At 58.1% G+C, this 21,984-nt stretch overlaps 2 protein-coding genes across 8 annotated transcripts in view; one reads left to right on the top strand and one right to left on the bottom strand.

Annotated features, from left to right (window-relative positions):
* The first annotated feature begins 3,410 nt into the window (after window positions 1-3,410).
* On the top strand, window positions 3,411-8,837 carry TGIF2 (TGFB induced factor homeobox 2). Of its 2 annotated transcripts, none has more exons than XM_041398193.1 (3): window positions 3,411-3,489; window positions 4,520-4,755; window positions 8,169-8,837. In XM_041398193.1, the coding sequence occupies exons 2-3, from the start codon at window positions 4,555-4,557 to the stop codon at window positions 8,703-8,705; spliced, it is 738 nt and encodes a 245-aa protein (XP_041254127.1). In that variant the 5' UTR covers window positions 3,411-3,489; window positions 4,520-4,554; the 3' UTR covers window positions 8,706-8,837. The 2 variants fall into 2 exon arrangements, with proteins under 2 accessions (XP_041254127.1, XP_041254126.1); XM_041398192.1 differs by lacking the exon at window positions 3,411-3,489 and adding an exon at window positions 3,699-3,732.
* Window positions 8,838-13,268: 4,431 nt separating this feature from the next.
* DLGAP4 (DLG associated protein 4) overlaps window positions 13,269-21,984 on the bottom strand; it is a 61,612-nt gene continuing 52,896 nt past the window's right edge. For all 6 annotated transcript variants that reach the window (XM_041398211.1, XM_041398210.1, XM_041398208.1 and 3 more), the window contains 6 exons: window positions 21,400-21,761; window positions 20,004-20,095; window positions 19,176-19,585; window positions 17,255-17,346; window positions 15,967-16,119; window positions 13,269-14,888 (listed from right to left, as the gene is read on the bottom strand). In XM_041398211.1, coding sequence (XP_041254145.1) covers window positions 14,673-14,888; window positions 15,967-16,119; window positions 17,255-17,346; window positions 19,176-19,585; window positions 20,004-20,095; window positions 21,400-21,761 — 1,325 coding nt within the window. In that variant the 3' untranslated portion in view covers window positions 13,269-14,672. The remainder of the gene's footprint in view (window positions 14,889-15,966; window positions 16,120-17,254; window positions 17,347-19,175; window positions 19,586-20,003; window positions 20,096-21,399; window positions 21,762-21,984) is intronic.

Consider the following 21,984-nt stretch of genomic DNA (forward strand, 5'->3'; position numbering starts at 1 on the left):
CCATTGCGGGGGGGGGGAATGAGATGAGCTTTAAGGTCCCCTCAAACCCAAACCGTTCTGGGATTTGATGAATCTATGAAACTCCAAAACTATCTGGGCTCACGTGAACCTCCTGGAGTTCAGCCAGGCCAGGTGCAAGGTCCTGCACCTGGGTCAGGGCAGCCCCAGCACCAGCACGGGCTGGGGCTGGGTGGGCAGGGAGCAGCCCTGGGAGACGGACTTGGGGGTGCTGGTGGTGACAAACTGGATGTGACCTGGCCATGGGCACTGGCAGCCCACAAAGTCAACTGTCCTTGGGCTGCATCAGAAACAGCAGAGGCAGCAGCTGGACCTGACCTGTTTCGTTTCAAAGGTATTAAATAGCAGCAAAATAAAGACATCCATTTCAGAAGTGTTCACTTGGGACAGGGGAACACCAAGTTAGGTGAACCTATTGGTCAGTCTAGAAGAGCTGCTCCCAGTGCAGAAGTGTCTCCTGAGCTCGGAGGGCCCCTCCTGTGTGTCACTTTGTGCCCGAGCCCCCTGGAGCTGTCCCTGGCCCTGTCTCCTCTGCAGCCTCTCCCCGGGTTTTTATCCCCAGGGATGAGATGCCCTGAGCCTGCTCTGCTCCAGGCTGGGCAGTGCCAGCTCTCTCAGCCTCTCCTCATGGCAGAGATGCTCCAGTCCCTGCATCACCTTCATGGCCCTGTGCTGGACTCTGTCCACTCTGTCCCTGACTCCTGTACTGGGCAGCCCAGCTCTGGGCCTGGTCTGTGACAGCTCCCAGTGCAGCCCAGGACCCCCTGACCCCGGAGTGTTTGCTTTTCTGTGTGAGCTCCTGGTGTCCCCACACTCCTCCTGTCATGTCCAGAGATGTAAATTTAGAGGAACATCAGAGAGGAAAGGGTACAGCAGTACAAGAGTGCCTGCTGAGAGGGTCTGTCCTGCCCTACGGCCTCCAGGAAGGAAACAGAGCAGGGCTACCCTGTGGGAAGGGGCAGGAGGAGATGGAGGGACTGCAGTGCCCAGGAGAGGGGCTCCAGCTGGAGCCCAGCTCCCAGAACCAGTCCTGCTGTGGGAATCCCAGCCTGCAGCAGGTCCAGTGGCCCTGAGCAGGGAGAAGGACCTGCTGCTGCAGCAGTAGCCCCAAGGGCAGGGTGGCAGCAAACACCCAGCACAGCCAAGCACAAGTCCAATTTGCCTTGCTAAAAATGCAGATTGAAGATCAGAGGGTGGGCAGAGGGTGGATAGAGTCCAGTATGGGAAGTGTCCATGCCTGGGAGACTGGCTGGGGATTCCAGCATCCCCCTGAGGTGTCAAGCATTCCCCTGGGAATTCCAGCTTCCTCTGGGAGTTCCAGCTTTCCCTGGATTTCCAGCATCACCCTGGGGTTCCCAGAATCCCTCTGGGTTTCCAGCGTTCCCCCTCAGGCTCTTGTTGGCTGATTGTTGTTCAAATTGCTGAAGTTTAGCAGTATTATCATGTCAATGAGCCCGGGCAGGGCTCAGCACGGACAAGCCGCGAGTGAGAAAGACAGGGAGATGCACCACAGCCCCTTCCCTGGCCCCTCATCCCAGAGGCTCCTTACTCCCCATCAGCCGGGAGCTCTCTGGGATGCCAGGCTGGGCTTGCCCTGGGATTCAGGCTCCTTCCACGCTCCGCTCAGGCACCCGATGGCATTTTTCCAAAGTTGCTTCTACACTACCAGTCCAGGGAGGAAAGGCAGGTGGAGGGACCCGGGCAGGGCTCCCGGCCCGGCCCTGGGGGGTGGTTGAGCACAGGGACCCTTTCCCGCTTGTCTCAATTCGGCGGAAGACTAAACCAGCATTTCCCCAAAGGTGGGAGCATAGCAGGCTGCTCAGGAGGACGGTCCTGCTGGGGCACCGTGGCTGGCACAGCCCGGGCAGCGCGGGGGTGTCGGGTCTGTCCCACGCGGTGCAGGATGAGCCCTCCCTCCCGGGGATGGCCGTGCTGCACAGCGGGCAGGAGCCAGCCTGCTGTCAGGAGGCCGGGGGTGCTCCCTGCCCCGAGTGACCCTGCAGGGGGTGGGAGGTGCTGCCACGGCTCCCCACACCCACCCGTGCTTCGCCAGCCCCGCTGCCTTGACATTAATGCAGCGATAGCAGATCTGGACACAGCTCCGCTCAGGTCATGGAAGATTTAGAAACAACAAAATAAATGATTTAAGGAGTTCTCCTTTTTCTTTTGCTATTTAATCCCTTATTGCACCACATATCCTGCTTTTCCCAGACCAAAAATAGCCCATAAAACAAGGGGGTTTGTAGCTTTTTCAATACATGCAGGGATTTCCATCTTTTAGCCTGCAAGCAGCAAAGGAGCTGCAGCACAGAGGTGACGGAGCCTGGGAGGGGAGAGCTGCCCCTGGAGCGGCGTGACATCAAGGCAGGTCTTGATGGGGAGAGGTGGAGCAGGAGCCGGCGAGGTCCGGGGTGCTGTGCCCCAGCAGCACACAGCTCCTGGGGGAGGCCCACGCGTGTGCTTGGCCTGGCGGGGGTGAGCGTGGATGTGCTCAAGACAGGGGAGGGACATCCCAAAAAGGACATCCCCAAGAGATGCCCCCCAAGACAGGGGGCTCTCAGCAGGCAGGGCTCTGGGTTGGCTGCAGGACAGGGTTTCCATGGTGGCACTTTGTCCATCATGGGCGCTGGGATGTGGCACCACTGCTCAGAGCAGCTCCTCTCTCTTCCCACTGATGAAGGCACCTCTCCAGGGGACCCCTGACGGACACATCCCCTTGGGCTCCACTGAGCACCTGGTGGAGGGTGACAGTGCAACCCAGCCCCACAGCACACAGGGCACACAGCTGTGCTGGGGAAATCTCATGCTCATCACATCCTGGACCAGCAGCACATAAACGGAGCAATTTGGTCCCCAAAACTCCGAAGGTGACCTTGGGCTCTGCTGTGGTCATGGAGAGGCACAGGGAGAGCAGAAAGGTTTCCAGAGGCCTTGGCCAGCCTGATGGCCATGGCACAGCAAGGGCTCCACCTGGTTTCTTCTTGGTCACCACCCTTGCCTGGAAACACCTTCCGCTGTCATAGGAGCAGTGATGTGCTGGGCTTCTGATTTCCCATCTGGTAAACACCAAACAAAGCACTGGTGGAACTTCAAGGTGCTCTGAGGTCCCCAGGGCTGTCACCCACACCTGCCCCTGCAGCTCCTGTCCCAAGGTCTGTCCTTGTCCCTGTCTCCTGCCCACAGACTGGGGCCCAGCTACAGGATTCAGCCAGGGGAAAGGAACTTGTGCAGTGCCTTGTGGGGCACCCCTGTGTGGATGTCCGTGGGTGGGAGTTCCAAAGTGGCTGTCCCTGGGTGGGTGTCCCCAGGGTTGGCTGTCCCCACGTGTGTGCCCGTGCTGGGCCCCTGTGCGGGTGCAGCTCCGCGGGGCCGGGCGGGTGCGGGGGCTCCGGGGCTCCCTCTGTCCCTGCCCCCTCCCGCCGGGGGCCGTGTCCGGCAGCGGGGCCGAGCCCGGGGGTGCGCCGGCGCCAGGTACGGGCCGGGACTCCGCGGGGCGGCGGGGGGGCTCGGCGGCGGGGGCGGGGGGCCCGGCGAGTTCCTGCCTCCTCGGGAACAAAGGGAACTCTGTCTCGGCATCTGTCACCGCCGCCCACCCAAAACTTTCCGCCGCGCCCGGCTGCCCGCCCGCCGCCGCGGGACGGCCCCGCACCGGCCCCGGCACCGAGACCCCGGCGCGGCCCATGCGAGCGCCCAGGCGGCGGCGGCGGCCCGGGGGTGAGCGCAAAGATGGATCCCGGGGGGCGCGGGGGGAGCGGGGCGGCCCCGCGCCTTTGTGCGGGACGGAGCGGGACGGGCCGCGCCGGCGCTTCCCGAAGTTTGCGGGAGCCGCGGCCGGGGGTCCCGCCCGCCCCCGCTGCAGCTCGGAGTTACGGCGGAGTTTGCCCGGCCGGGGACAACTCGGGGCCGGCGGCAGAGTGCGGGGGCCGCGCTCCGGCTCCTCTCTGCCCCCGCCGCCCGAGGGGCCGCGGCCGCCGCTGCCCCGCTTTGTGTCGGCGGCCCCGGCCCCTCGCTGCCTGTTGCGGCCGGAGGGGCGGCGGGGCCCGGCCCGCAGCGCCCGCTCCGCCGAGCCCCGGCCCGTGACAGCCGCCCCCGCCTCCATCCCCGCCGCACAATGACCCCGCGTGGTTCCTCTCCCACTCTCCAGCTCCGGCCTCTTTCTCCTGCTGAGATTGTTTTTGTTTTTAACTTCCCCTCCTCCACCCTGCCCCATGCTTGATTTTTTTTTTTCCTCCGTTGCGGAGCCCCCCGAACCCCGAGTTCCCCCGAGCCCCGTGCGTGCGCCGAGATCCTCCGCACCCCCGGGGCTCTGTTCGGTGCCCCTGTTGTCCCGCCGGTGCCGGTCGTTCGTACCCCCCACCGGGGGTCTCTGCCTCGGGATTCCCCCCAGGCGGGCCCGGAGGGGGTGAGACCCCCGTTGGAGGCGGGGGGAGGTCGGTGGGAGGCTCCTTCCCCTCCCCCGACCGGAGACCGCCTGAAGCTCCCTTTGGTTCCCCCTCTCCAGGCTTCAGCCAGGGGGGTCCCGCGGGCAGCTCCACCATGTCGGACAGTGACCCGGGGGATGAGGACGGAGCCACATCCCCTGACCCCTCGCAGTGCAAGAGGAAGAGAAGGGGCAACCTCCCCAAGGAGTCGGTGAAGATCCTGCGGGACTGGCTGTACGAGCACCGCTTCAACGCCTATCCCTCGGAGCAGGAGAAGCTCAGCCTCTCAGGGCAGACCAGCCTCTCCGTGCTGCAGGTAGGAGCCGGCGCCCACCCGCCGGGGACACCTCTGGGGACACTGCCATGAGCTGTGGGACAGGAGAACCCCGCCGAGGATCCCAAAGGTCTGGGCAGGCAGGGATCATTTGCCACTGAAGGGCAGAAAGGAAGCGGGGGAAGGGATGTTGGGGAAGGAAAGGCACCTGTGTGAAGGGAGGGTCTTTTCTGGGGAGAGGTCTGAGCTCTGGGGACCAGCTCTGCTGGAGCCAGACGGCGGAGGGACTGGAGTGGGGACAGGCTGAATACCCCGTTGTCAGTAGAAGCTGCACAGGTGGGAGGGTTTTGGGGGAAGCTGCTCGATCCTGTGCCCCTGGACACCCCCAGCAGGATGACCACCCCCTGCACACAGAGCTGGGCAGAGGACAGCCCTGGGGCTGGGCAAGGCCCGGAGTTGGACTTGATGATCTTTGTGGATCCCTTCCAGCTGAGGGTATCCTGTGATTTTAACCAGAAGGGAGAGGCTGGGCTGCACTTGGAGTGCCCTGCACTGTTACGTGCTGGCTGCCCACCTGGTCCGGGTTACACCAGCTGCATTAAGGGGAGCAGGAGTCTCCCTGTCCTGCTCCCAGCTGTGGGCTGATGTTTTCCATGTGGCACCATGTGGCAGGAGCCCTGGGCAGCAGTGGGGGTGAGCAGTGCTTGTCCTTCCCACTCTGGTGTGGTCCCTGCCTGTGTTTGGGCTGTCTGGGAGGGCCTGCCCAGCTGCTGGCCCTGTGCTCCACGCTCAGCCCTGGTGCCCTGGGCTCTGTCCCCCTCTGCCAGCCTGGCAGGGTGTGGGCTGTTCTCTGGCTCTGGGCTGCAGTGGGATGCAGGCAGCAGGCAAGGGCCACTGGCTTTGCTCCTCTCCTGGAGCTTCCTCTGTACCTCTGGCTCCTCTCCCCGTGGCTCAGCACAGTCCTGGCAAGCTGTGCCAGCCCAGACACTGACTGTGGGCAGGGGCTGTCTGCTTCCCCGCTTCCTGGGCAGCAAGGCAAACCTGCTCTTTCACTTTGATGTGTTTCCATGAGTGCTGGCTGTGCCACAGAACCGTGTCCAGCAGCTGCTCGGGGACAGCCTGGAGCCCCCGGGCAGGCTTGAGGCTGAGAGTCAGGGGAGCAGTGAAGCAGTGACAGGCCCGGGCTGTGGGACCTGGGCAGGTCCTGGCCCGGGTTGGCATGGCACATGGGGGTTGCCAAGGCTCGGGCGGGTGCCCGGCTGTCAGTGCCCTGAGCCCCGTGGGACCCACAGGGGACAGTGCCTGGCACATGGGGGTTGCCAGGGCTCGGGCGGGACTGGCAGGTGCCCGGCTGTCAGTGCCCTGAGCCCCGTGGGACCCACAGGGGGCTGGCACACGGGTGGGCTCGTGTTGAGGTGTGGCCCTGCAGTGTGCCAGCTGTTGTTTGCCCCAGGTGACCCCAGAGCCAGCGTGTGCCCCCGGTGCCCACTGTGCCGAGGGTCCCAGCCCGGTGGCATTCCCCATTGCCAGCTGAGGGCTGGGACCGGGGTTTCTGCCAACCTGAGGGGCTGCAGCAGGAACCCCTGGGGATGCTCCCTCTGCCTGCTGGGGTGGAGGAATGGGACACCCCACAGTCTAGCTGTGGGATTCAGTCTGTGATGCTGATCTGACCTCTCCAAAAAGCCTCTGGAATGCAGGGCTCTGCCATAGCCACTGGCCAACCCTCGTCCCCCGCCATCCCCCCCACCCCCAGGTTGTTTCTTTGTGCACCCCTTGGCTGCTCCAGCGGCCCAGGGAGCTGGAGCTATGCACTGGCAGCCAGGGATCAGGGAGAGCAGGAAGCCCTGTGCCTCCCTTGCAGGAATTCCAGCGCTAGGAAGGTGGCACCTGGTCCCACTGAGGCTTCCTGGACAGCAGCAACTTTCCAAGCCTGTGCCCAGCTGTGGGATGGATGGGCTTTTCCTCCCTATGGAGGAGCTGCTGCTCTCACAGTGCAGAGGGACAGACACTGCCCAAAGGGACAGAGCGGGGTATGCTGGCGAGAGGAAAAGGGATGGACTAAACCAAATAAACTGCTTCAGAGCCAGAGTGTGTGCCAGCTCTGTGACAGTGCCTGCTGTCACAGTGGCTGTGTGGCCCCGTCTCCGTGCCCCATTCTCCAATGGGAATTGAATGCTGGAAGGAGCATGTTGGTGGGGACAGGTTGGATTTTGGGGCTTCTCAGCACTGAGGAGTTGGGCTTTTTGTTGAGTTGGGGATCACAATGGTGGATGGCCAGGATCATGTCACGGGGACCCAGCTAAGTCCTGCAAGGGAGGGGGTGTGGAACAGAAAAGGGAGTAAGACTGGTGTATTTGAGGGTTTTAGTGCTAAATACTGTCATAAAGAAAAAAATGACAACTGCGATCTTGCTGTGACTGAAGTTGTGGCAAATTCTCTCTCCTTGGGGGAAATATTTTCCATAGCTGTTTATTTAGGAAAAATCAGACTTTTTTCCTCCCTTGATTTATTATCTTCTAATTGTTTTCTAGGAAGAAGGCAGTTATTTAAATGTAGCATTTTATATAAAGATGGTGAAACCATCCATGGCCGAGGCTCAGTAATGGCAAAGGGCTGCCAGACATGCAGCCTCCATGCTGTGCAGTTGTTTGGGAGAGCCTTTGGTGTGAGTTGTGACCCTGCTCATGGGCGTAGGCATGGGAAGGTGTCTCTGCTGCCCCAATCCTGGCCCTGTTATGGGCTGAGGGGCTGCAGTTCCATCACCTGATGGCTTCTAGGGTTTTCCATCTGTGCTGCTCTCCTGCCACCCGTCTGCTCTGGCAGCCTCAGTGCTCCTGTTCGGGTTGGCAGCAGTGTGGAAACAGGGCTGAGCTCCAGGCAGGATAGGTCACCTGGAGAAGGAAAATCTGTCCCCAGGCTGAGGAGCTGCAGAGTGGGCTCCGAGCTGGCTCTGTGCAATGCCATGGGCTCTGGCTGGGGAATGGCAGGAGCGGTGCTGTACCTGCCTGCAGCTGGGGCCTCGGGGCTGCAGTGGGGGCACAGCACTGAGCCCCTCCTGCCCTGGGGGCCGCTCTGCTGAGAACCCCCGCAGCTCCCGGGGCTCCGGGCACAGCTGCTGCGGCTGGGGGTGGCTCGGCCCCGGGGCAGCGCCGGCCGTGCCCGTTCCTGTGCTGGGATGGGGAGCAGGAGCCGCGGGGCACGGTCCCGCAGCGGGGAGGAAGGGGCTGCCCCGGGCAGGCGGTGCCAGGCAGGAAGCAGCCGGTGTTGGGGTTTCCGTGGGTGCCGGCGCTGGCTGTGCCTCTCCGGGGCCGCTCGGGAAGGAGGTGCAGGGCTGGGGGGGAACCTGTGGGAGTCCGGCCGTGTGGGAGCTGCTCGCCTGCTCCGGGGGAGCTGCTGCTGGTGTGACCCGGGGCCGCAGCCCCCGGCTGATCCCGCCGCGCCCTCTCTCCTCGCAGATCTGTAACTGGTTCATCAACGCCCGGCGGCGGCTGCTCCCCGACATGCTGCGCAAGGACGGCAAGGACCCCAACCAGTTCACCATCTCCCGCCGCGGGGGCAAGGCCGGCGACGCGGCCGTGCCGCGGGGTGCTGCCGCCGGCCCCGGGGTGCTCGTGGTGCCGCCCGCGGGCACCTCCAAGGTGCTGTCGATGTCGGTGTGCCCGCAGGTACTGTGCCACCCGGCGCGGGCGCTGGCCGTGGTGAGCGCCCACAGCCCCGAGTGGGAGAAGCCCCCCGGGCCCGAGGCCGTGCCCAGGGCGGGGCCCGGCGGCAGCACCCTGACCCTGCTGGCGCGGGCCGAGGCGGGCAGCCCCACTCCCGGACTCTTCAACACGCCGCCCCCGACGCCCCCCGAGCTCTTCGGGGACGACTTCAGCAGCTTCCAGCTGTTGGTGGAGGTGGCTCTGCAGAAGGCGGCCGAGCTGGAGCGGCAGCGGCAGGGGGGGCAGCTGCCCCTGGCTCCCCACGCCGAGCCCCCCGGAGCCTCCAAATAACCCCGGGCCGGGTCCCGCAGGGTGCCCTTCCCCGGGGGGCCCGACCCTCCCGGCCTCTGCCTCACCCCCACAGCCCATCCCAGGAGCGGCTCCTGCCCCCGGGGGCTCTGGTGTCTCTCGGCAGCCAAGGCGGCAGAGGAAGGCCGGTCCCACCCGCCATCCCCCCGTGGAGATGCCCTGGCTGCCGAGGACGGTGCCCCGGTCTGAGCCCAGAGCTCAGCGCTGGCAGCGCCCTGTCCCTGCCGACGGCCGGAGCGGGCGCTGGAGCTCCCCTGGAAAACCTGCTGATCTCTCCTGCAAACAAGGGTCCAGCCAGCACCGTTTCTCCAGGAAGACAGAGAGAACCTGTTTTTTTAATGCCAGTGTTAGGACTGTGGCTGAAGAGCTTTGTCTCCCAAATGCCTGATCCTTTCCTCCTGCCACCCTTCCCCCCCCCCGCCCTCCTTTTGTTTTTGGGGGCCTTTCCCGGTGCTGGCCAGGGGGCCTGCCTTGCCCAGGGAAGGGCAAAGGACAGATGAACTGGAAACATGGAGTCTGTGGCATTTTATCATGGAAAAAATAGGACCCTCCTCTTCCTTTTTAGGTTGTTCTGGATGCTGCCAGTAGAAATCTCTATGGTGCTGTTTAGCAAGTTTTTTGTTGAAACATTTTCCCTTTAATTGTGATTTATTACATGATTATTACTTTTTTTTGTTTTACTTTTTTTTTGTTTTGTTTTGTTTGTTTATTTGTTTAAATGGGTAAGCATTTCCACACGCCTTCCCTGCGTTCCCCTCGAGTTCAAGCCGAATGTGTGCACGCTGTGCCCGGAGCAGTGAGTGCGTGGCCAAGCCCGGGCACAGCTGAGACTGTGAATTTTGTACCCGACTTCATTTCCTTTTTTATTTTATTTTATTTTTTTCCATAAAACCTTTGTAAAGAGGCGTGGTGCAGGCACGGCCATGTGCGTCCTGCAAGTGCAGCGCGGGGGTCCTGGGAGGCAGCGCGGGGCGGGCGGAGGGTGCAGATGTCGCTCGCTGTCCCCTCCCCTCGCAGCGTGCCTGTGCGCTGCTGGGGACCTCTAGTGACAAACTGGCGCATGCTGGGGTGGCCGGGCCTGCGGGGCTCCGGGGCTCCGGGGCAGTTTTTGGGCTCTGGAGCAGCTCCTGGCTGGGTGTCGCTTGCTGTCCCTCCCCGGGCGCTGCGCCGGGCAGGCGCCCGTGCGGATGTGGCTCAGTGGCTGCGCCCTGGCCGGGCAGCGCCAGTCCCCTCGGTGCCCAGCCACATGCAGGTGACGACTGGAGGGGGTAAAGCCGCAGGGGCTGAAAGGGAGCAGCACTGATCTGGGGGCTGGAGTGTTCCCGCCCCCCATTTCTTCAGAGGAAGGTGCCGGGGAGGGGCTGCCGTGGGGAGGTTTCCCAACCTGGGCAGGTGCCCTGTGCAGTGCTGAGGGCACTGGGGCGGCTCGTTGCCCGTCGTGTGCCTCTCACCCCCGCCTCCATTTCTATGCCCAGCCTTCCTTTGCCCTTTGTCTCCTTTCCAGGGAAAGTCCTCAATTTTGGGACTCTCACCGTGTCACCCTCCTGCGGCTCTGTCCCTTGTCCTGGGGGAGGGAGAGGCTGTTTGGCCTCCTGCTCTCTTGCCCCAGTCAAACCCGAGTGGTTTCCTTCTCCAGAGCTGTGCCTGTGCCAGGGGCTGGTGCTGCTGCCCTGGGATGGAACAGAGAGTTGGGAGGGCAGGACTTATTGGAATTAAATTTATGGAGAAATAACAAACTACTGTAAATATATTTTTGTTTTTCTATTGTCAAATAAAAGTTTTTTTAGTTTTGGTTGTTATTTTTAAATCTGAGTTGTGTGTCAGAGTGAGCTGTGTCATTTGTGGGTGCCCCACTTGGTTCTCCACCCCTAGGAGAAACCCCTGGGCCACTCTGGAACAGCACTCGGGTGTCCCCCACTGTCCATGGGCTTTGTGCTTGGGGTCAGATGGGGGATGGGGCACATTCCCATGGGGAGTGGGGGGCTGGAGCCAGGGCAAGGTCTGCCAGCCCAGCTCTGGGGTCTGCACTGACAGGGGGTCACAGCTGGGGGCACCACAGCTCTGCTGCCCCTCCTGTGGCCCCAGGCAGACCTCGTGGCCCCTGAGCCGCACACGGGGGTCCAGCAGGGCCTGGGGGCCCCCCGGCAGCTCCAGCAGAGAGCAGCAGCTCCCGGAGGCTCAGGGACAGCAAGCCGGGTGGAGGCACCGAGGGACACCATGGGGGGAGGCACCGTTCTGATGCCCCCACACCACCCCCACCGCCTCCAGGGCATCAGCCGGGGCTGCTGGTGCTGGAAGGGCTCCTCCAGAAGGGCCCCGGCCCTGCAGCCCCCCAGGCCCTGACCCAGGCACACAGTCGCCTCATTAACGTGACGCCCTCCTACTTCCCATGCTTCCCAGGGTGGTTTGGGTTGGAAAGACCGTGAAGACCATTTAGGCACAGCCCCCTGCCATGGGCAGGGACACCTTCCACTGTCCCAGGCTGCTCCAAGCCCTCTCCAGCCTGGTCTTTGATTCTTCCAGGGATGGGGCAAGCCCAGCTTCTCTGGGCACCCAGTGCCAGGGCCTCCCCACCCTCACAGAGAGGAATTTCTTCCCAATATCCTTGATCTCTGATAATGTGAAGCCATTCACATCCCTTGTCCCAAGTCCCCCTCCAGCTCTCCCGGAGCCCTTTTAGGCCCAGGAAGGGGCTCTGAGGTCTCCCTGCAGCATTCCCTTCTCCAGGTTGAGCACTCCCAGCTCTCCCAGCCTTTCCTACTTCTCCAACTACTCCGCCACTGCCAACCCTGCCCCATGACTCCCCACGAGAGGGCGAGGAGCTGCTCCCCCAGGGCTGTGCCCAGAGCAGGGCAGGCAGCAGAGACCGCTGCGCATCCCCGGGGCTCCCGGGACGGCTCCGCCTGCCGAGGGTCCCTGCCCCATGACTCCCCACGAGAGGGCGAGGAGACGCCCCGGCAGCTGCTCCCCCAGGGCTGTGCCCAGAGCAGGGCAGGCAGCAGAGACCGCTGCGCATCCCCGGGGCTCCCGGGACGGCTCCGCCTGCCGAACATCCCCAGCCCCGCGGCTGTGCTGGAGGCAGCGCGACCCCCGCGCATGGAGGGAGGCGGGAGCTGTCCTCGGGGGGCCCCGGGGACAGGCGCTGTCCCGCTCCGGGCGGGGGCCGGGCCGTGCCGGCGCCGCGGGGCATTCCCAGGAAAGCCGCGGGAAGAGCCGGCAGCGGCTCCAGGCGCCCGAGAGCGCGGGGCTGCAGCGCCCGGCCGAGACGGGGACACGGACAGACAGGGGACACGGACAGACAGGGGACACGAACTCCGCGCACGGGACACGGAGCAAGGGGAGGCCACGCCCACCATCCCCTCAAGCTCCGCCCTCTCCCAGCAGCCTCACGGCCATTCGCCGCAGCAGAACGTACTGTGCTGTGATTGGTTGATAGGGCCCGGAAGTACTGTGACACACGGCTCACCCCTTTGTATCCATAGGGAGCGGCCATTTTGTCTCACCCGCCATCTTATGGCAGGGCGCAGCCATTTTGTTAAACGTCACGCCGCGCTGTGATTGGCAGGCAGCCATCTCGTGACACCACCATCCCCACGTGATCTCAGGCAGCCCTGTGATTGGCTGCCCCTGTCCTTTGGGCTCAGAACAGGTGGATACAAGGAGTGGGCATGAAATTACAGAAGGGTGTTAAGCACCTGCAACAAACAATTCTCAGATTTATAAAAGGTGTGTCTAAATACGTGTAACACATTTTTGTACATGTGTTACACATATTTACTTGTAGATGCATACAGAAGTACGTAACTCTACCTCTGTATTTGTATATGCATTTTAATACATGTAGGGGAATTTAAAATATTAATTTTAAGATACAAAACCATATTAAAATTAATTTTTACAGCTTTATAAATTCACTTACATGTTGAAATAGATGCATATATATATATACAAATCCATATTATATAAGAACATAAATATTATGAGCAAGCCCAGCCCAGGGCAGCAAGGATAGCTTGACCACTCCATGAGCAGCAGTAGGGAAGAGTAAATGTTAAATAAATAAATTAACCCCCACATCTCCTTGGTGTTCCCCCTTTCTCTGCCAGTGATCCCCAAAGCTGCATCCGCTCCGAAACCCAACAGTGCAACCCAACAAAGCCTCTGCCCCCATGGAATCTTTAGGTTTGGGAAAGGCCTCCGAGAGGAATCTCACCTGCTGCCAAACCCTGCCGTGCCCACGCACCCGCAGGTGCCACCTGCACAGACCTTTCCAACACCTCCAGGGCTGGGGGCTCTCCCCCTGCCGTGGGCAGCCCGGACCACATTTTCCATTAAGGACTTTCCCCCAATATCCAGTGTTAACCTCCCCTGGAGCAACATGAGGCTGCTTCCACTTGTCCCCTGGGAGCAGAGTCTGACCCCCAGCTCCAGCCCAATTTGAATCCCAGCACAGCCAAGCTTTGGGAATTCTATGGCTGGGAGCAGAGACCTCAGAGCAGCGTTCATGGGCAGCCCCAGACAGCACACCATGGGCAGCAGGCGTTGTTCAGGATTTCACTTTTATTTATTTTTTGCCTTCTGGATCACCAACACTCTCACCGAAACCAGTGGGATTCCACCTCCACCCCCATGACAGTAGCACACAATCTCCCAACTTGTTCAAAAGTGTGAAGAGGAAAAAAAAAAAAAATCCCCAGCAAGATCCCTCAGGATGGGACAAAAACCTTCTGTGTGAGAGGGTGGCAAAGAATCAGGGGGTGGCAGCTCTGGCTCCGAGGAGCCAGACCGGAAAGGAGACCTACGAAGGGGAAGAAAAAATGGGCTAAAAAATATTTAGCAATCCTTCCTCTACCCAGAGAGCAGGGAGATAAGGAAAAAATAGTCATCTGCTTACACACAGGGTATATATTTTTACACACACTTGGACACACATCTAGATATAGTACATGTAAAAATATATGCTATACATCTGCCCACCCCCGCGGCGGCGTGGGCAGGATCCGTGTGTAGGAATTACTATACAGGTACTACTAAGTGTATATGTGCATATGTACACCCTCCTGTCTCCTCCTGGACGCGCTGACCCCACAGCCCCTGCTGCAGCAGCTCCTCTCTCCACCAGCCAGCCAAGGACAACGGGGTGGGAATGGGAAGAGGAAGGAAACCATAGAGATGTGGCTCGTGCTCTGTGCTCCTTCAGCTCCTGTGCCCGGAGCGGGCTCCGGCTCTCGGGCTCCCTTGCGCCAGGTTTATTGCACATTTTGCTTCTGGGCTGCATTTCAAGCCCACATTCCACAGCCCTGGCATCCTCTCCCTCCAACAAACTGAGGACAGGGCCCGCTGTGCCTGTCCTCCCCCGCCCCAGCATCCCCACCCCAAGAACACAAAGCCCACCAGGCTGTTGGCTGGAGAGGGCAGCAGGAATGACACACCGTAGGTGTTCTCTGCGGGGACAGGGGGGTCCAGGCACGGGAACTGAAACCATGCAAAGGGTGGGAGAACGGGAGCAGGAGGAGGGAAAAATAAAGGATGAGAAGGGCAGAACAGATCTGAGGAGGAGGAAGAACACAGCATGGCAAGTGCTCAAGGCTTTGTGTTTTCTTGTCCTCTTCTTGTAAACAAGCTAATAATTCTCATGAGATAGAACAAGTAAAAAGACTGAAGTTCCAAGTCGAGGGGCTGGAGTTCCCAGGAGTCTGTCCAGTCCATTCAGCAACACCACAGCTGGGGAGAAAACGAAGGGCATTTTTCTTTTTTTAAAATTTTTTTTGTTTGTATTTTTTGTTAAAATCTTCATTACTTAAAGCTGAGAGAGAAAAAAGCCAACTCAGGAGCCCTTTTCAAGGATGGCTCATTGTCTCTAGACTGAATAAATCACACTAGTTTCGAGAGAACCTTTTTTTTCCCATTTAATGACTTATAAAAGCCACGGGCTGGCCGTGGCTGGGCTCAGAGGCGGGTCTGGGCCTCGGGGACGTAGATCTCGATGCTGTCGGCGCTCTCGGTGGCCGAGTTCTGCCGCACGGAGGCCGCACGCTTGGCCGCCATCAGCCGCTTCCGCGCCTCCTGCCGCTGCTTGTCCGAGTCGGAGCCTTTGTCCCGGCTCAGCTGCGATTTGGACTTGGCCGGCTTCTTTGGCACTGGAGGGGGTGGTTTCTTCTCTTCCTTTAGGGAGACAGTAAGGAAAAACCCAGACCTGATACAAATGTGTGCAGCTGGGCGCCCGCTTGGCCCTGGGGGGGCCTTGCCGGAGGGACTGGGATGGTATCTGGGAGAGCAGCTCTGCAGCCAGACACCCCTCAAAATCAACTGCCCCTGTTTCTACAAGGAGCCTTTTTGCATTTCATGGAATGACAGAATGTCCTGAATGGGAAGGGACCCACAACAATCATGGAATCACAGAATGGTCAGGGTTGGAAGATCATCCAGTTCCACCCCCTGCCATGGCAGGGATGCCTTCCACTAGACCCTGTCCAACCTGGCCTTGGACATTTCCTGGGATGGAAGTCCACAATCCAGGGGCTGATGATCCACAACCAGGACCATCAAGTCCAACCCCTGCACGGACACCTGCAGGACACCCTGTGCCTGAGAGCAGTGTCCAAACACTCTTGGAGCTCTGGCAACCTTGGGGCCGTGCCCATTCCCTGGGGAGCCTGGGCACTGCCCAGCACCCTCTGGGGGGAGAACCTTTTCCTGTTATCCAGCCTAACCCTCCCCTCCATGCAGCTTCCATGGTACAGGGTTATTTTGGAGTGGCCTGGAGTTCAGAGCTTGTCTGGTTCAGCTGTAGCTCAGAGCACAGTACAGGCAGCACGAAGACAACTTGATGTGGAACTGCAAAATTTTAATAAGCCACCGTGTCCTGAGCCACAGTCCTCCCTACCCTTACTGGCAGAGCCAGGACCCCACTTCTCCTGCGTTTTCCAAAGGTTCAAGTTGTTCCTCACATGACTTGGGCACAAGGGATAGTTAAATCCATCTACACAGTGCTAGAAACACTTGAGGCCCCTGCATCACTGCTCACCACTTTGGGCTCTCTCCATCCAACACCTTTTCCCCTTGTACAAAACTGTTCCCACTATTACTCAAAGAGAAATGGCCTTGGTGCCTTGCAAGGCTGTGAGATGACAAGTGCAGAATGGCAAAAGCCCTTGGGAGCATGTTTGCAGACAAAAGCAGACCTCAGGTACCTCAAATGTGTACAAGGTGCTGTGGCCACTCCCCAGTGCCCCTCACTCACCTTTCTCTCTGGTGTTTCTGCCAGTTGCCAGCTATTAGCTTTGAGGTGGTACAGCTCGTCAAACTTCATGCTGATGTCTTCAATGGACAGCTGGAGGAGATCCCAAAATCCAGCCAAGTCCTGGGCTGTGGGTCTGGGATTGGCATTAGGGTTCTAAAAGGGGAAAGGCATTAAAAACACCAATTCAGAATTCACCAGCAGAGCAGTGGGCACAGCACCTTCACCCCTTTTATGTCTACCTGCAACCAAACCCAGTGAGAACCCACAGGAGACACCAGCCCTGAGCATGGACACACAAAGCCATCATTTACAGCCCAAATAATTTCTGCCAAGCTCAGGAAGCAGGTCCTGACTGCACTCCTCCTTACAGCAGAGTAATCCTGAACCAGACACTCAGTGCTGGCACTAACCCCACAGCAGGAACCTCCAACAGCAGTGCCCACCATGGCAGTCAAAGTGACAACACTGGTTTCTTACACAGAGACCCCCATTTCAGCGGGGGAAAGAATGGAAATGGATACCCAGCTCTGATGCCTGGATGTGCAGCAGCCCAAGGAGCCAAACTGAGATTTCATGAGCAAAATTATTTTGCTACATTTCTGCCCAAAACAACCTGAAAGCATCAGTACTTCTCAGGCTGGGTTGAAAAATTTTAAGTAGCTTAAGTTTCTTTCAAGAATAGGATCTTCCCAGTTCCTGGACAGCTGAACCACCACCACAGACCCTGGAAAGCATGGGATCAGATCTGAGCAGCTCACACAAAGCTCTGCTGGTGCTGCTGCTCAGGTGGGATCAGCACTTTACCCCCTCCTGCTCCTTAAGTCTCTCCAAGATTATTTTACATCTAAAGGGGAACTCACCTCTGAGGAAGTTTGCAAAATCCATATTACCATAAAGCTTGAGGGGAAAGCTAAACCACAGATTCCATCAATCCCCATTAGCCAGGTCAGCTGTGAGCAAGGGCAAAGCCCTGCATTCCCTTTCAGAGATCAATTCCAGTGACCTGGGGACAGTGTCACCAGCCACACAGGCAAAGGGAATGTGTGTTGTCCAGAGCAGACTTTTCAAAGAGTCCCCCCTATGCAGCCCATCCTCAGGCGTTTGCCTCAAAAAGCCCTTCAGAAGCAGGAGGCACCTCTGTGCTAACCCAGCCTTCCCCCAGCTGGCACTGCAGGCTGTGGCTTTGTTTTCACAGGGACTGCAGCCTGTTAACACTGACCAAGTCCTTGTAGTCCTGTTCAAAGAGAGGCATCCTCTCAGAAACCAGGAAAAAGAGATCCAGACTCACCAAGTTTTGCTCACAGAGGCCGTGGAATTGCTGGAACTTCTGTGACATTAGTAACTGTGCACTGCCCACTGCACTCAGGACTTTTCCTAAGACTGTGGGAGACAAAAAAAACCCCCAAACAACACAACAAAACAAAAAAACACCCCAAACCAAACCAAAAAACAACAACAACAACCAAAAAAAAAAAAAAAAATAAAAAAAAAGAAAAAGAAAAAAAAATAAAAATCACCACCTGAATTGAACAGACTATTAATTGTAGCAATGAGCCCCAGCATTTCTGGTGCAAAGAAACACTGGAGTGATCAGAAAATGAATTTCTGAGAGCCTCAAGGCACCAACTGCTCTCATGAACAAGATGTTTTGAAACTACATTTGTCTGCCATTGCTCCTTCTTGCAGGCCAAACACAGACCTGGCTGAGGACATGACAATATCCAAGGTGGCAGAGAGCTCCTCTAACTGCCCTCAGCCCCTCAGAGAAGTCACCAGCACCACCTCAGCGAAGTCTGCTGGCACCTGCTTAGAGATCCCAGTCTACTCTCCCAGCCCTGCCCAGGGGAAAGGTGACACAGGGACCACTCTGCAGCCTCCCTCTACCAGCAGGGATTAACACCCAGGCCAGGGCTTTTAACACCCAGGACTTTATGCTGCTCTTAATGGATTTTCCACACAGCCTCTGGGCATGGACATGTTTCTCTACTCATTAGAGGAAATACAGTCTGGGCTTTTCCCTCCCACAGGCAGGTTCAGAGCCCCACATGCCTGCAAGCTGCATCACCAGCAGGGACCACTGAGTGCTGCCACTGAGCCTGCCCAGGAGATCCTGGCTGGATGAGCACCCCCTGGGCTCTCCCACCCACCAAGGCTGTGGTTACCCAACCAAGCAGCCTGCTCCTGGCACACAGAACAATGCCATGCAGGTCTTGCTGTCTTTCCTTGCTAGAGGTCAAGGCAGGCCAGCCCGAGGCAGGGAGATTCCCTGCCAGGCAGCACCTCAGAGAATCAGATTAGGGATTAGCTCTGGAGACCCAGCAGTGACAGTGAGCTAAAACTGAGCCTCACCTTTGTTTCACCTTTCTCAGGTTTTAAAAACATCAAAGCCAAGCTCTACACAAAGATCCTGCCTCTGCAGCCTCGACACCCACTCCTGTCACTCTGTATGCACCAGAGGCATAATTCCCACTGCAAAAAGCCCAACTTTTGCCAAAGCATTTGAAAATAGAGGAACAAGCCCAGCTGGGACTGAACCCCATAAAATCAACTGGCCTCATGCTCTCTGTTCCATGCTTTTGGTGTACCCAGCACAAATTCAGTGAGGCTTTCCCATGTGAAGAAACCTCTTCTTTGCTATAAAGATTAGCTGATCAACTGAAATGAGCAAACAAGCTCCAAAGTTGTGTTCCTTCTGCCCCACTGCTAGCTAAGGTCTCCCCTGCCTGTTTGAGAGTAATGGGTGAGGCAGGGAGAGATCCCACAGCCTCCCTGAAAGCTTTTTCCATTTGACCTTTTTTAAGATTAAATTCATTTAAGCTTTTAGCAGTTTTGAGTGGTCAGAAGCCACACCATGCCCTGTACATCTTTCATGCTGCATCACATCATTACTTGTACTCCATTTGCTACAGGAAGCTACATCACCCTTTCCAAGGAAAAAGCAGTCCTTATCTCATCCTCATCTCCATGCTCTGGCTCTGTGGGCTGTCAGCAATTTCACAGAACCCCAGAATGGTTTGGGAGGGAAGGGACCTTAGAGCCCATCTCATTCCATGGGCAGGGACACCTTTCACCAGACCAGGCTGCTCCAAGCCCTGTCCAACCTGACCTCGGACACTTCCAGGGACGGGGCAGCCACAACTGAACTGATCCAATACTCAGCTCCAACTCCTTCTTGAGGGAGAAGCTGCTGGGCTGCTGCCCAAACCCACCTTCCTCAGAGAGATTGTTCTCTTTGGTCTCCTGGTCCATCTGGCGGCACCAGCCCTCCAGGCGCTCGGTCTCTGCCTGCAGCAGCTTCAGGAACCAGAAGCCGTCCCGCCGGCAGGGCCCCGCCTGCGCCGGCTCCGAAGGTGACGTGGAGGAGCTCTCGAGCCAGGGGTCAGGAGGAGGGAGAGAAGATGGCTCCAGGGCCGGGTCGTTGTTTTCTCCATAGGAGAGGTTTCTCTTAATCTGTGAGGGCTTGGCTGGTTGCCTAGTGGAGGCATCAACACCAACAGAGTTGTTGTGCTGGGGGCACTCAGCGAGGCTTCTCTCAGATGATTTACAGCTGGAGTTATTGGGCTCCTGTGTGTCAGAGTCTGTGTCCTGTTTGGAGGACATGCTGCGAGAGTGGCTGTTTCTGCAGGGATCAAAAGCCATGGTTCAATAGCAGGGCTCAGCCTGGCCAGCCTCCCACAGTGGCAGCAAAATCCATGGCCATAGCAGAGCCCCTCCCTGCTCTCCTCACACACAGACACCATGCACTCAGACACACACAATTACAAGGTTGCCTGCTTACTGCAGCCGGCCGTTCAAACGAGAGGGCTGACGCATGACTATAATTACAGCTTGGAATTTTTTAATTTTTGCTTTAATTTAAAGCTCCCATTGATTTGGCTGTTAGAAAACAAATGCTTTTTGCAGCGGGTGTGCACTGTGGAGGAAGAGCTCTCTGTGGGCCCCATTCAACACCACTCACTGGCACAAAGCAGGGAAGCACAAGTGGGGGAGGCACAATTTAAAATAAAAGGAAACTGCACAAGTTGTGTCTCACTTACCGCCACTCGTCCTCTACCTGTACCCCGATGGACTGGAATTTGGTGGCTGGTGGAGGAGGCTCCTCTTTTGCCACTGGCTGAAGGCAGTCAACCTTATTGAACAAAAAAAAAAAAAAAATACAGACAAAAACAGACACAAGAACTTGTGGCTGGAATCCACCTTAGTAGACCAGAAGTGTGCACACACAGAGCATGCTGACACCACACGGGAGGGCTGGCTAAGGACAGGCACGAGGCTACTGCTCAGCTCTGCTCCCACCTCAGGAGCGGGGCTGTGTCCTGCCAGGCTGCTGCCACCACCTGTGCCAGGAGCCTTGGGCTCTGCAGAGCTGGGGCTGTGTCCCCTGTGTCTGTGGCATCCCAGCCAGTCAGAGACCATGGCATCCAAGGGAGGACAGCAAGGTGATTGAGACTGACAACAAAGCCTCTCCCCCAGGGATTGACACCCTCCATGGCTCTGGATAAGAGGGTTAGAAGGTTTTAGGAAAGAAATCCAGGTGACTTAAGAAGCAGCTCAGAAAAGGAAAAGCAGTGGAAGGCTGTCAGCCTCTCCAGTGTGTTTTCTCTACCGTCACTACCCTTTCAGGTGTTCTGTCCCACCAGCCTTGCTGAGAGCCCTTCACTGTCACCTGTACTGATCTGGCCTTGCTTTAAAGCTGATGGAGAACTTGTTCGGCACACACAGAGCAGCTCAAAGCTCAGATCCTGCACTTGGAACTGCCCAAGTTCCCCTGCACCTGGGACAGAACCAGAGCTCACCTGTGACTGAGAAATCTGTCCCAGAGGAGGGCACAGCCCCAGAGGATGCATTTTGCTAACTAAAGCAGGGATTTATACTACTCACTGGGTTCTCATTTCACTGTGTTATCCACAGCTCATTTCCATCTATTGCCACAGTTAAATGCTTCCAGCAAGGGAAGCACCAGCCTGCTGGGAACACGAGGTAGCAAGGAATTGCACCCTCCTGCCTGCAGCCCTGGGACCATTTGGCACTGCAGCAGCCCTTCCCACAAGGACATCAAGCAGAAGGGCCCGCCTCTCAGGGGAGAATTGTCCCTACAACCATGATGGACAAGAAGCAGACTGACTGGAAGCAACACAGAGTACAGGGCACAGGCAGACCAGCCGCAAAAGGCCACTTCAGAGGGACTCACCCAGCTAACACAGCCCCTCTGCTCTAGAAAACATTTTAAATTTATACTAAAAGAGCTTAGTCCTTTCTGGGCTGTTAAGGGAAAGTGCTGCTGTATCTCACCCTGGGAACACAGGCAAGGCAGTGAGTGTCCCTTACTATTCTAAGTGAGCTCAGATGCACACCTGGTCACAGAAAAGGCACATGCTAAATGGATGGGACCACGACATTCCTTGGGACGAAGGAGAACAAACTATTCCATACTTGTATTCCTATAGATGATAGCTTTCTTTTGGGGATATTCTCCACTTTAGGCTCTTCGTTAGTCAGAGTCCCTTTGTCACTTTTCAAAGTTGCATTTTTCTGAGGTAACTCTGGAGTGTCTCTGGCCGGAGTCACAACGCTGCCCCTGGTGACGCTGGGTGTCCTGGTGCTGTCCAAGCTGTCTGAGGAATTGCTGAGCCCCGACTGGCTGGTGACCTCACTCTTGTGGTCCTGGCTGTCCAGGTAGGTGTCCTGGGCTGACTCAGTGCTGCTCTGCACAGTGACAGAGATGAACGGCTTGGACGTGGTCCGAGGTGGGACAGGAGGTGGCGTCTTTTTATATGCCACTAGGCATGATGAACCTGCAGGGACGGAGCGGGAGAACGGAGAACGCAGGAGACAGGTTGGAGGGAAAGAGATACAGTGGAAGAGAGAGAAAAAGCAGGTCAGTCACGACATCCAAGAGGAGCCTCCAAGCAACAGCTGGAGGCAGAGGTGCAGAACCAGCCCACAGGCAGCAGCTCACGCCGGGGACCCACACCAAAGCATAGGGGAAGCAAAGGCAGAGCCAGAGCTAGCTTGCAA

This window comes from Onychostruthus taczanowskii, unplaced genomic scaffold (genome assembly GCF_017590055.1).
Source record: "Onychostruthus taczanowskii isolate IOZ18803 unplaced genomic scaffold, ASM1759005v1 scaffold142, whole genome shotgun sequence".
Lineage (NCBI taxonomy): Eukaryota > Metazoa > Chordata > Aves > Passeriformes > Passeridae > Onychostruthus > Onychostruthus taczanowskii.

Coding starts and splice junctions, on each gene's coding strand:
- TGIF2 (XM_041398192.1), top strand. CDS start 3,699: ATGCGAGCGCCCAGGCGGCGGCGGCGGCCCGGGG. Junction 3,733..4,519: donor GCGGCGGCGGCGGCCCGGGG/GTGAGCGCAAAG, acceptor CCCCCTCTCCAG/GCTTCAGCCAGGGGGGTCCC. Junction 4,756..8,168: donor CCAGCCTCTCCGTGCTGCAG/GTAGGAGCCGGC, acceptor CTCTCCTCGCAG/ATCTGTAACTGGTTCATCAA.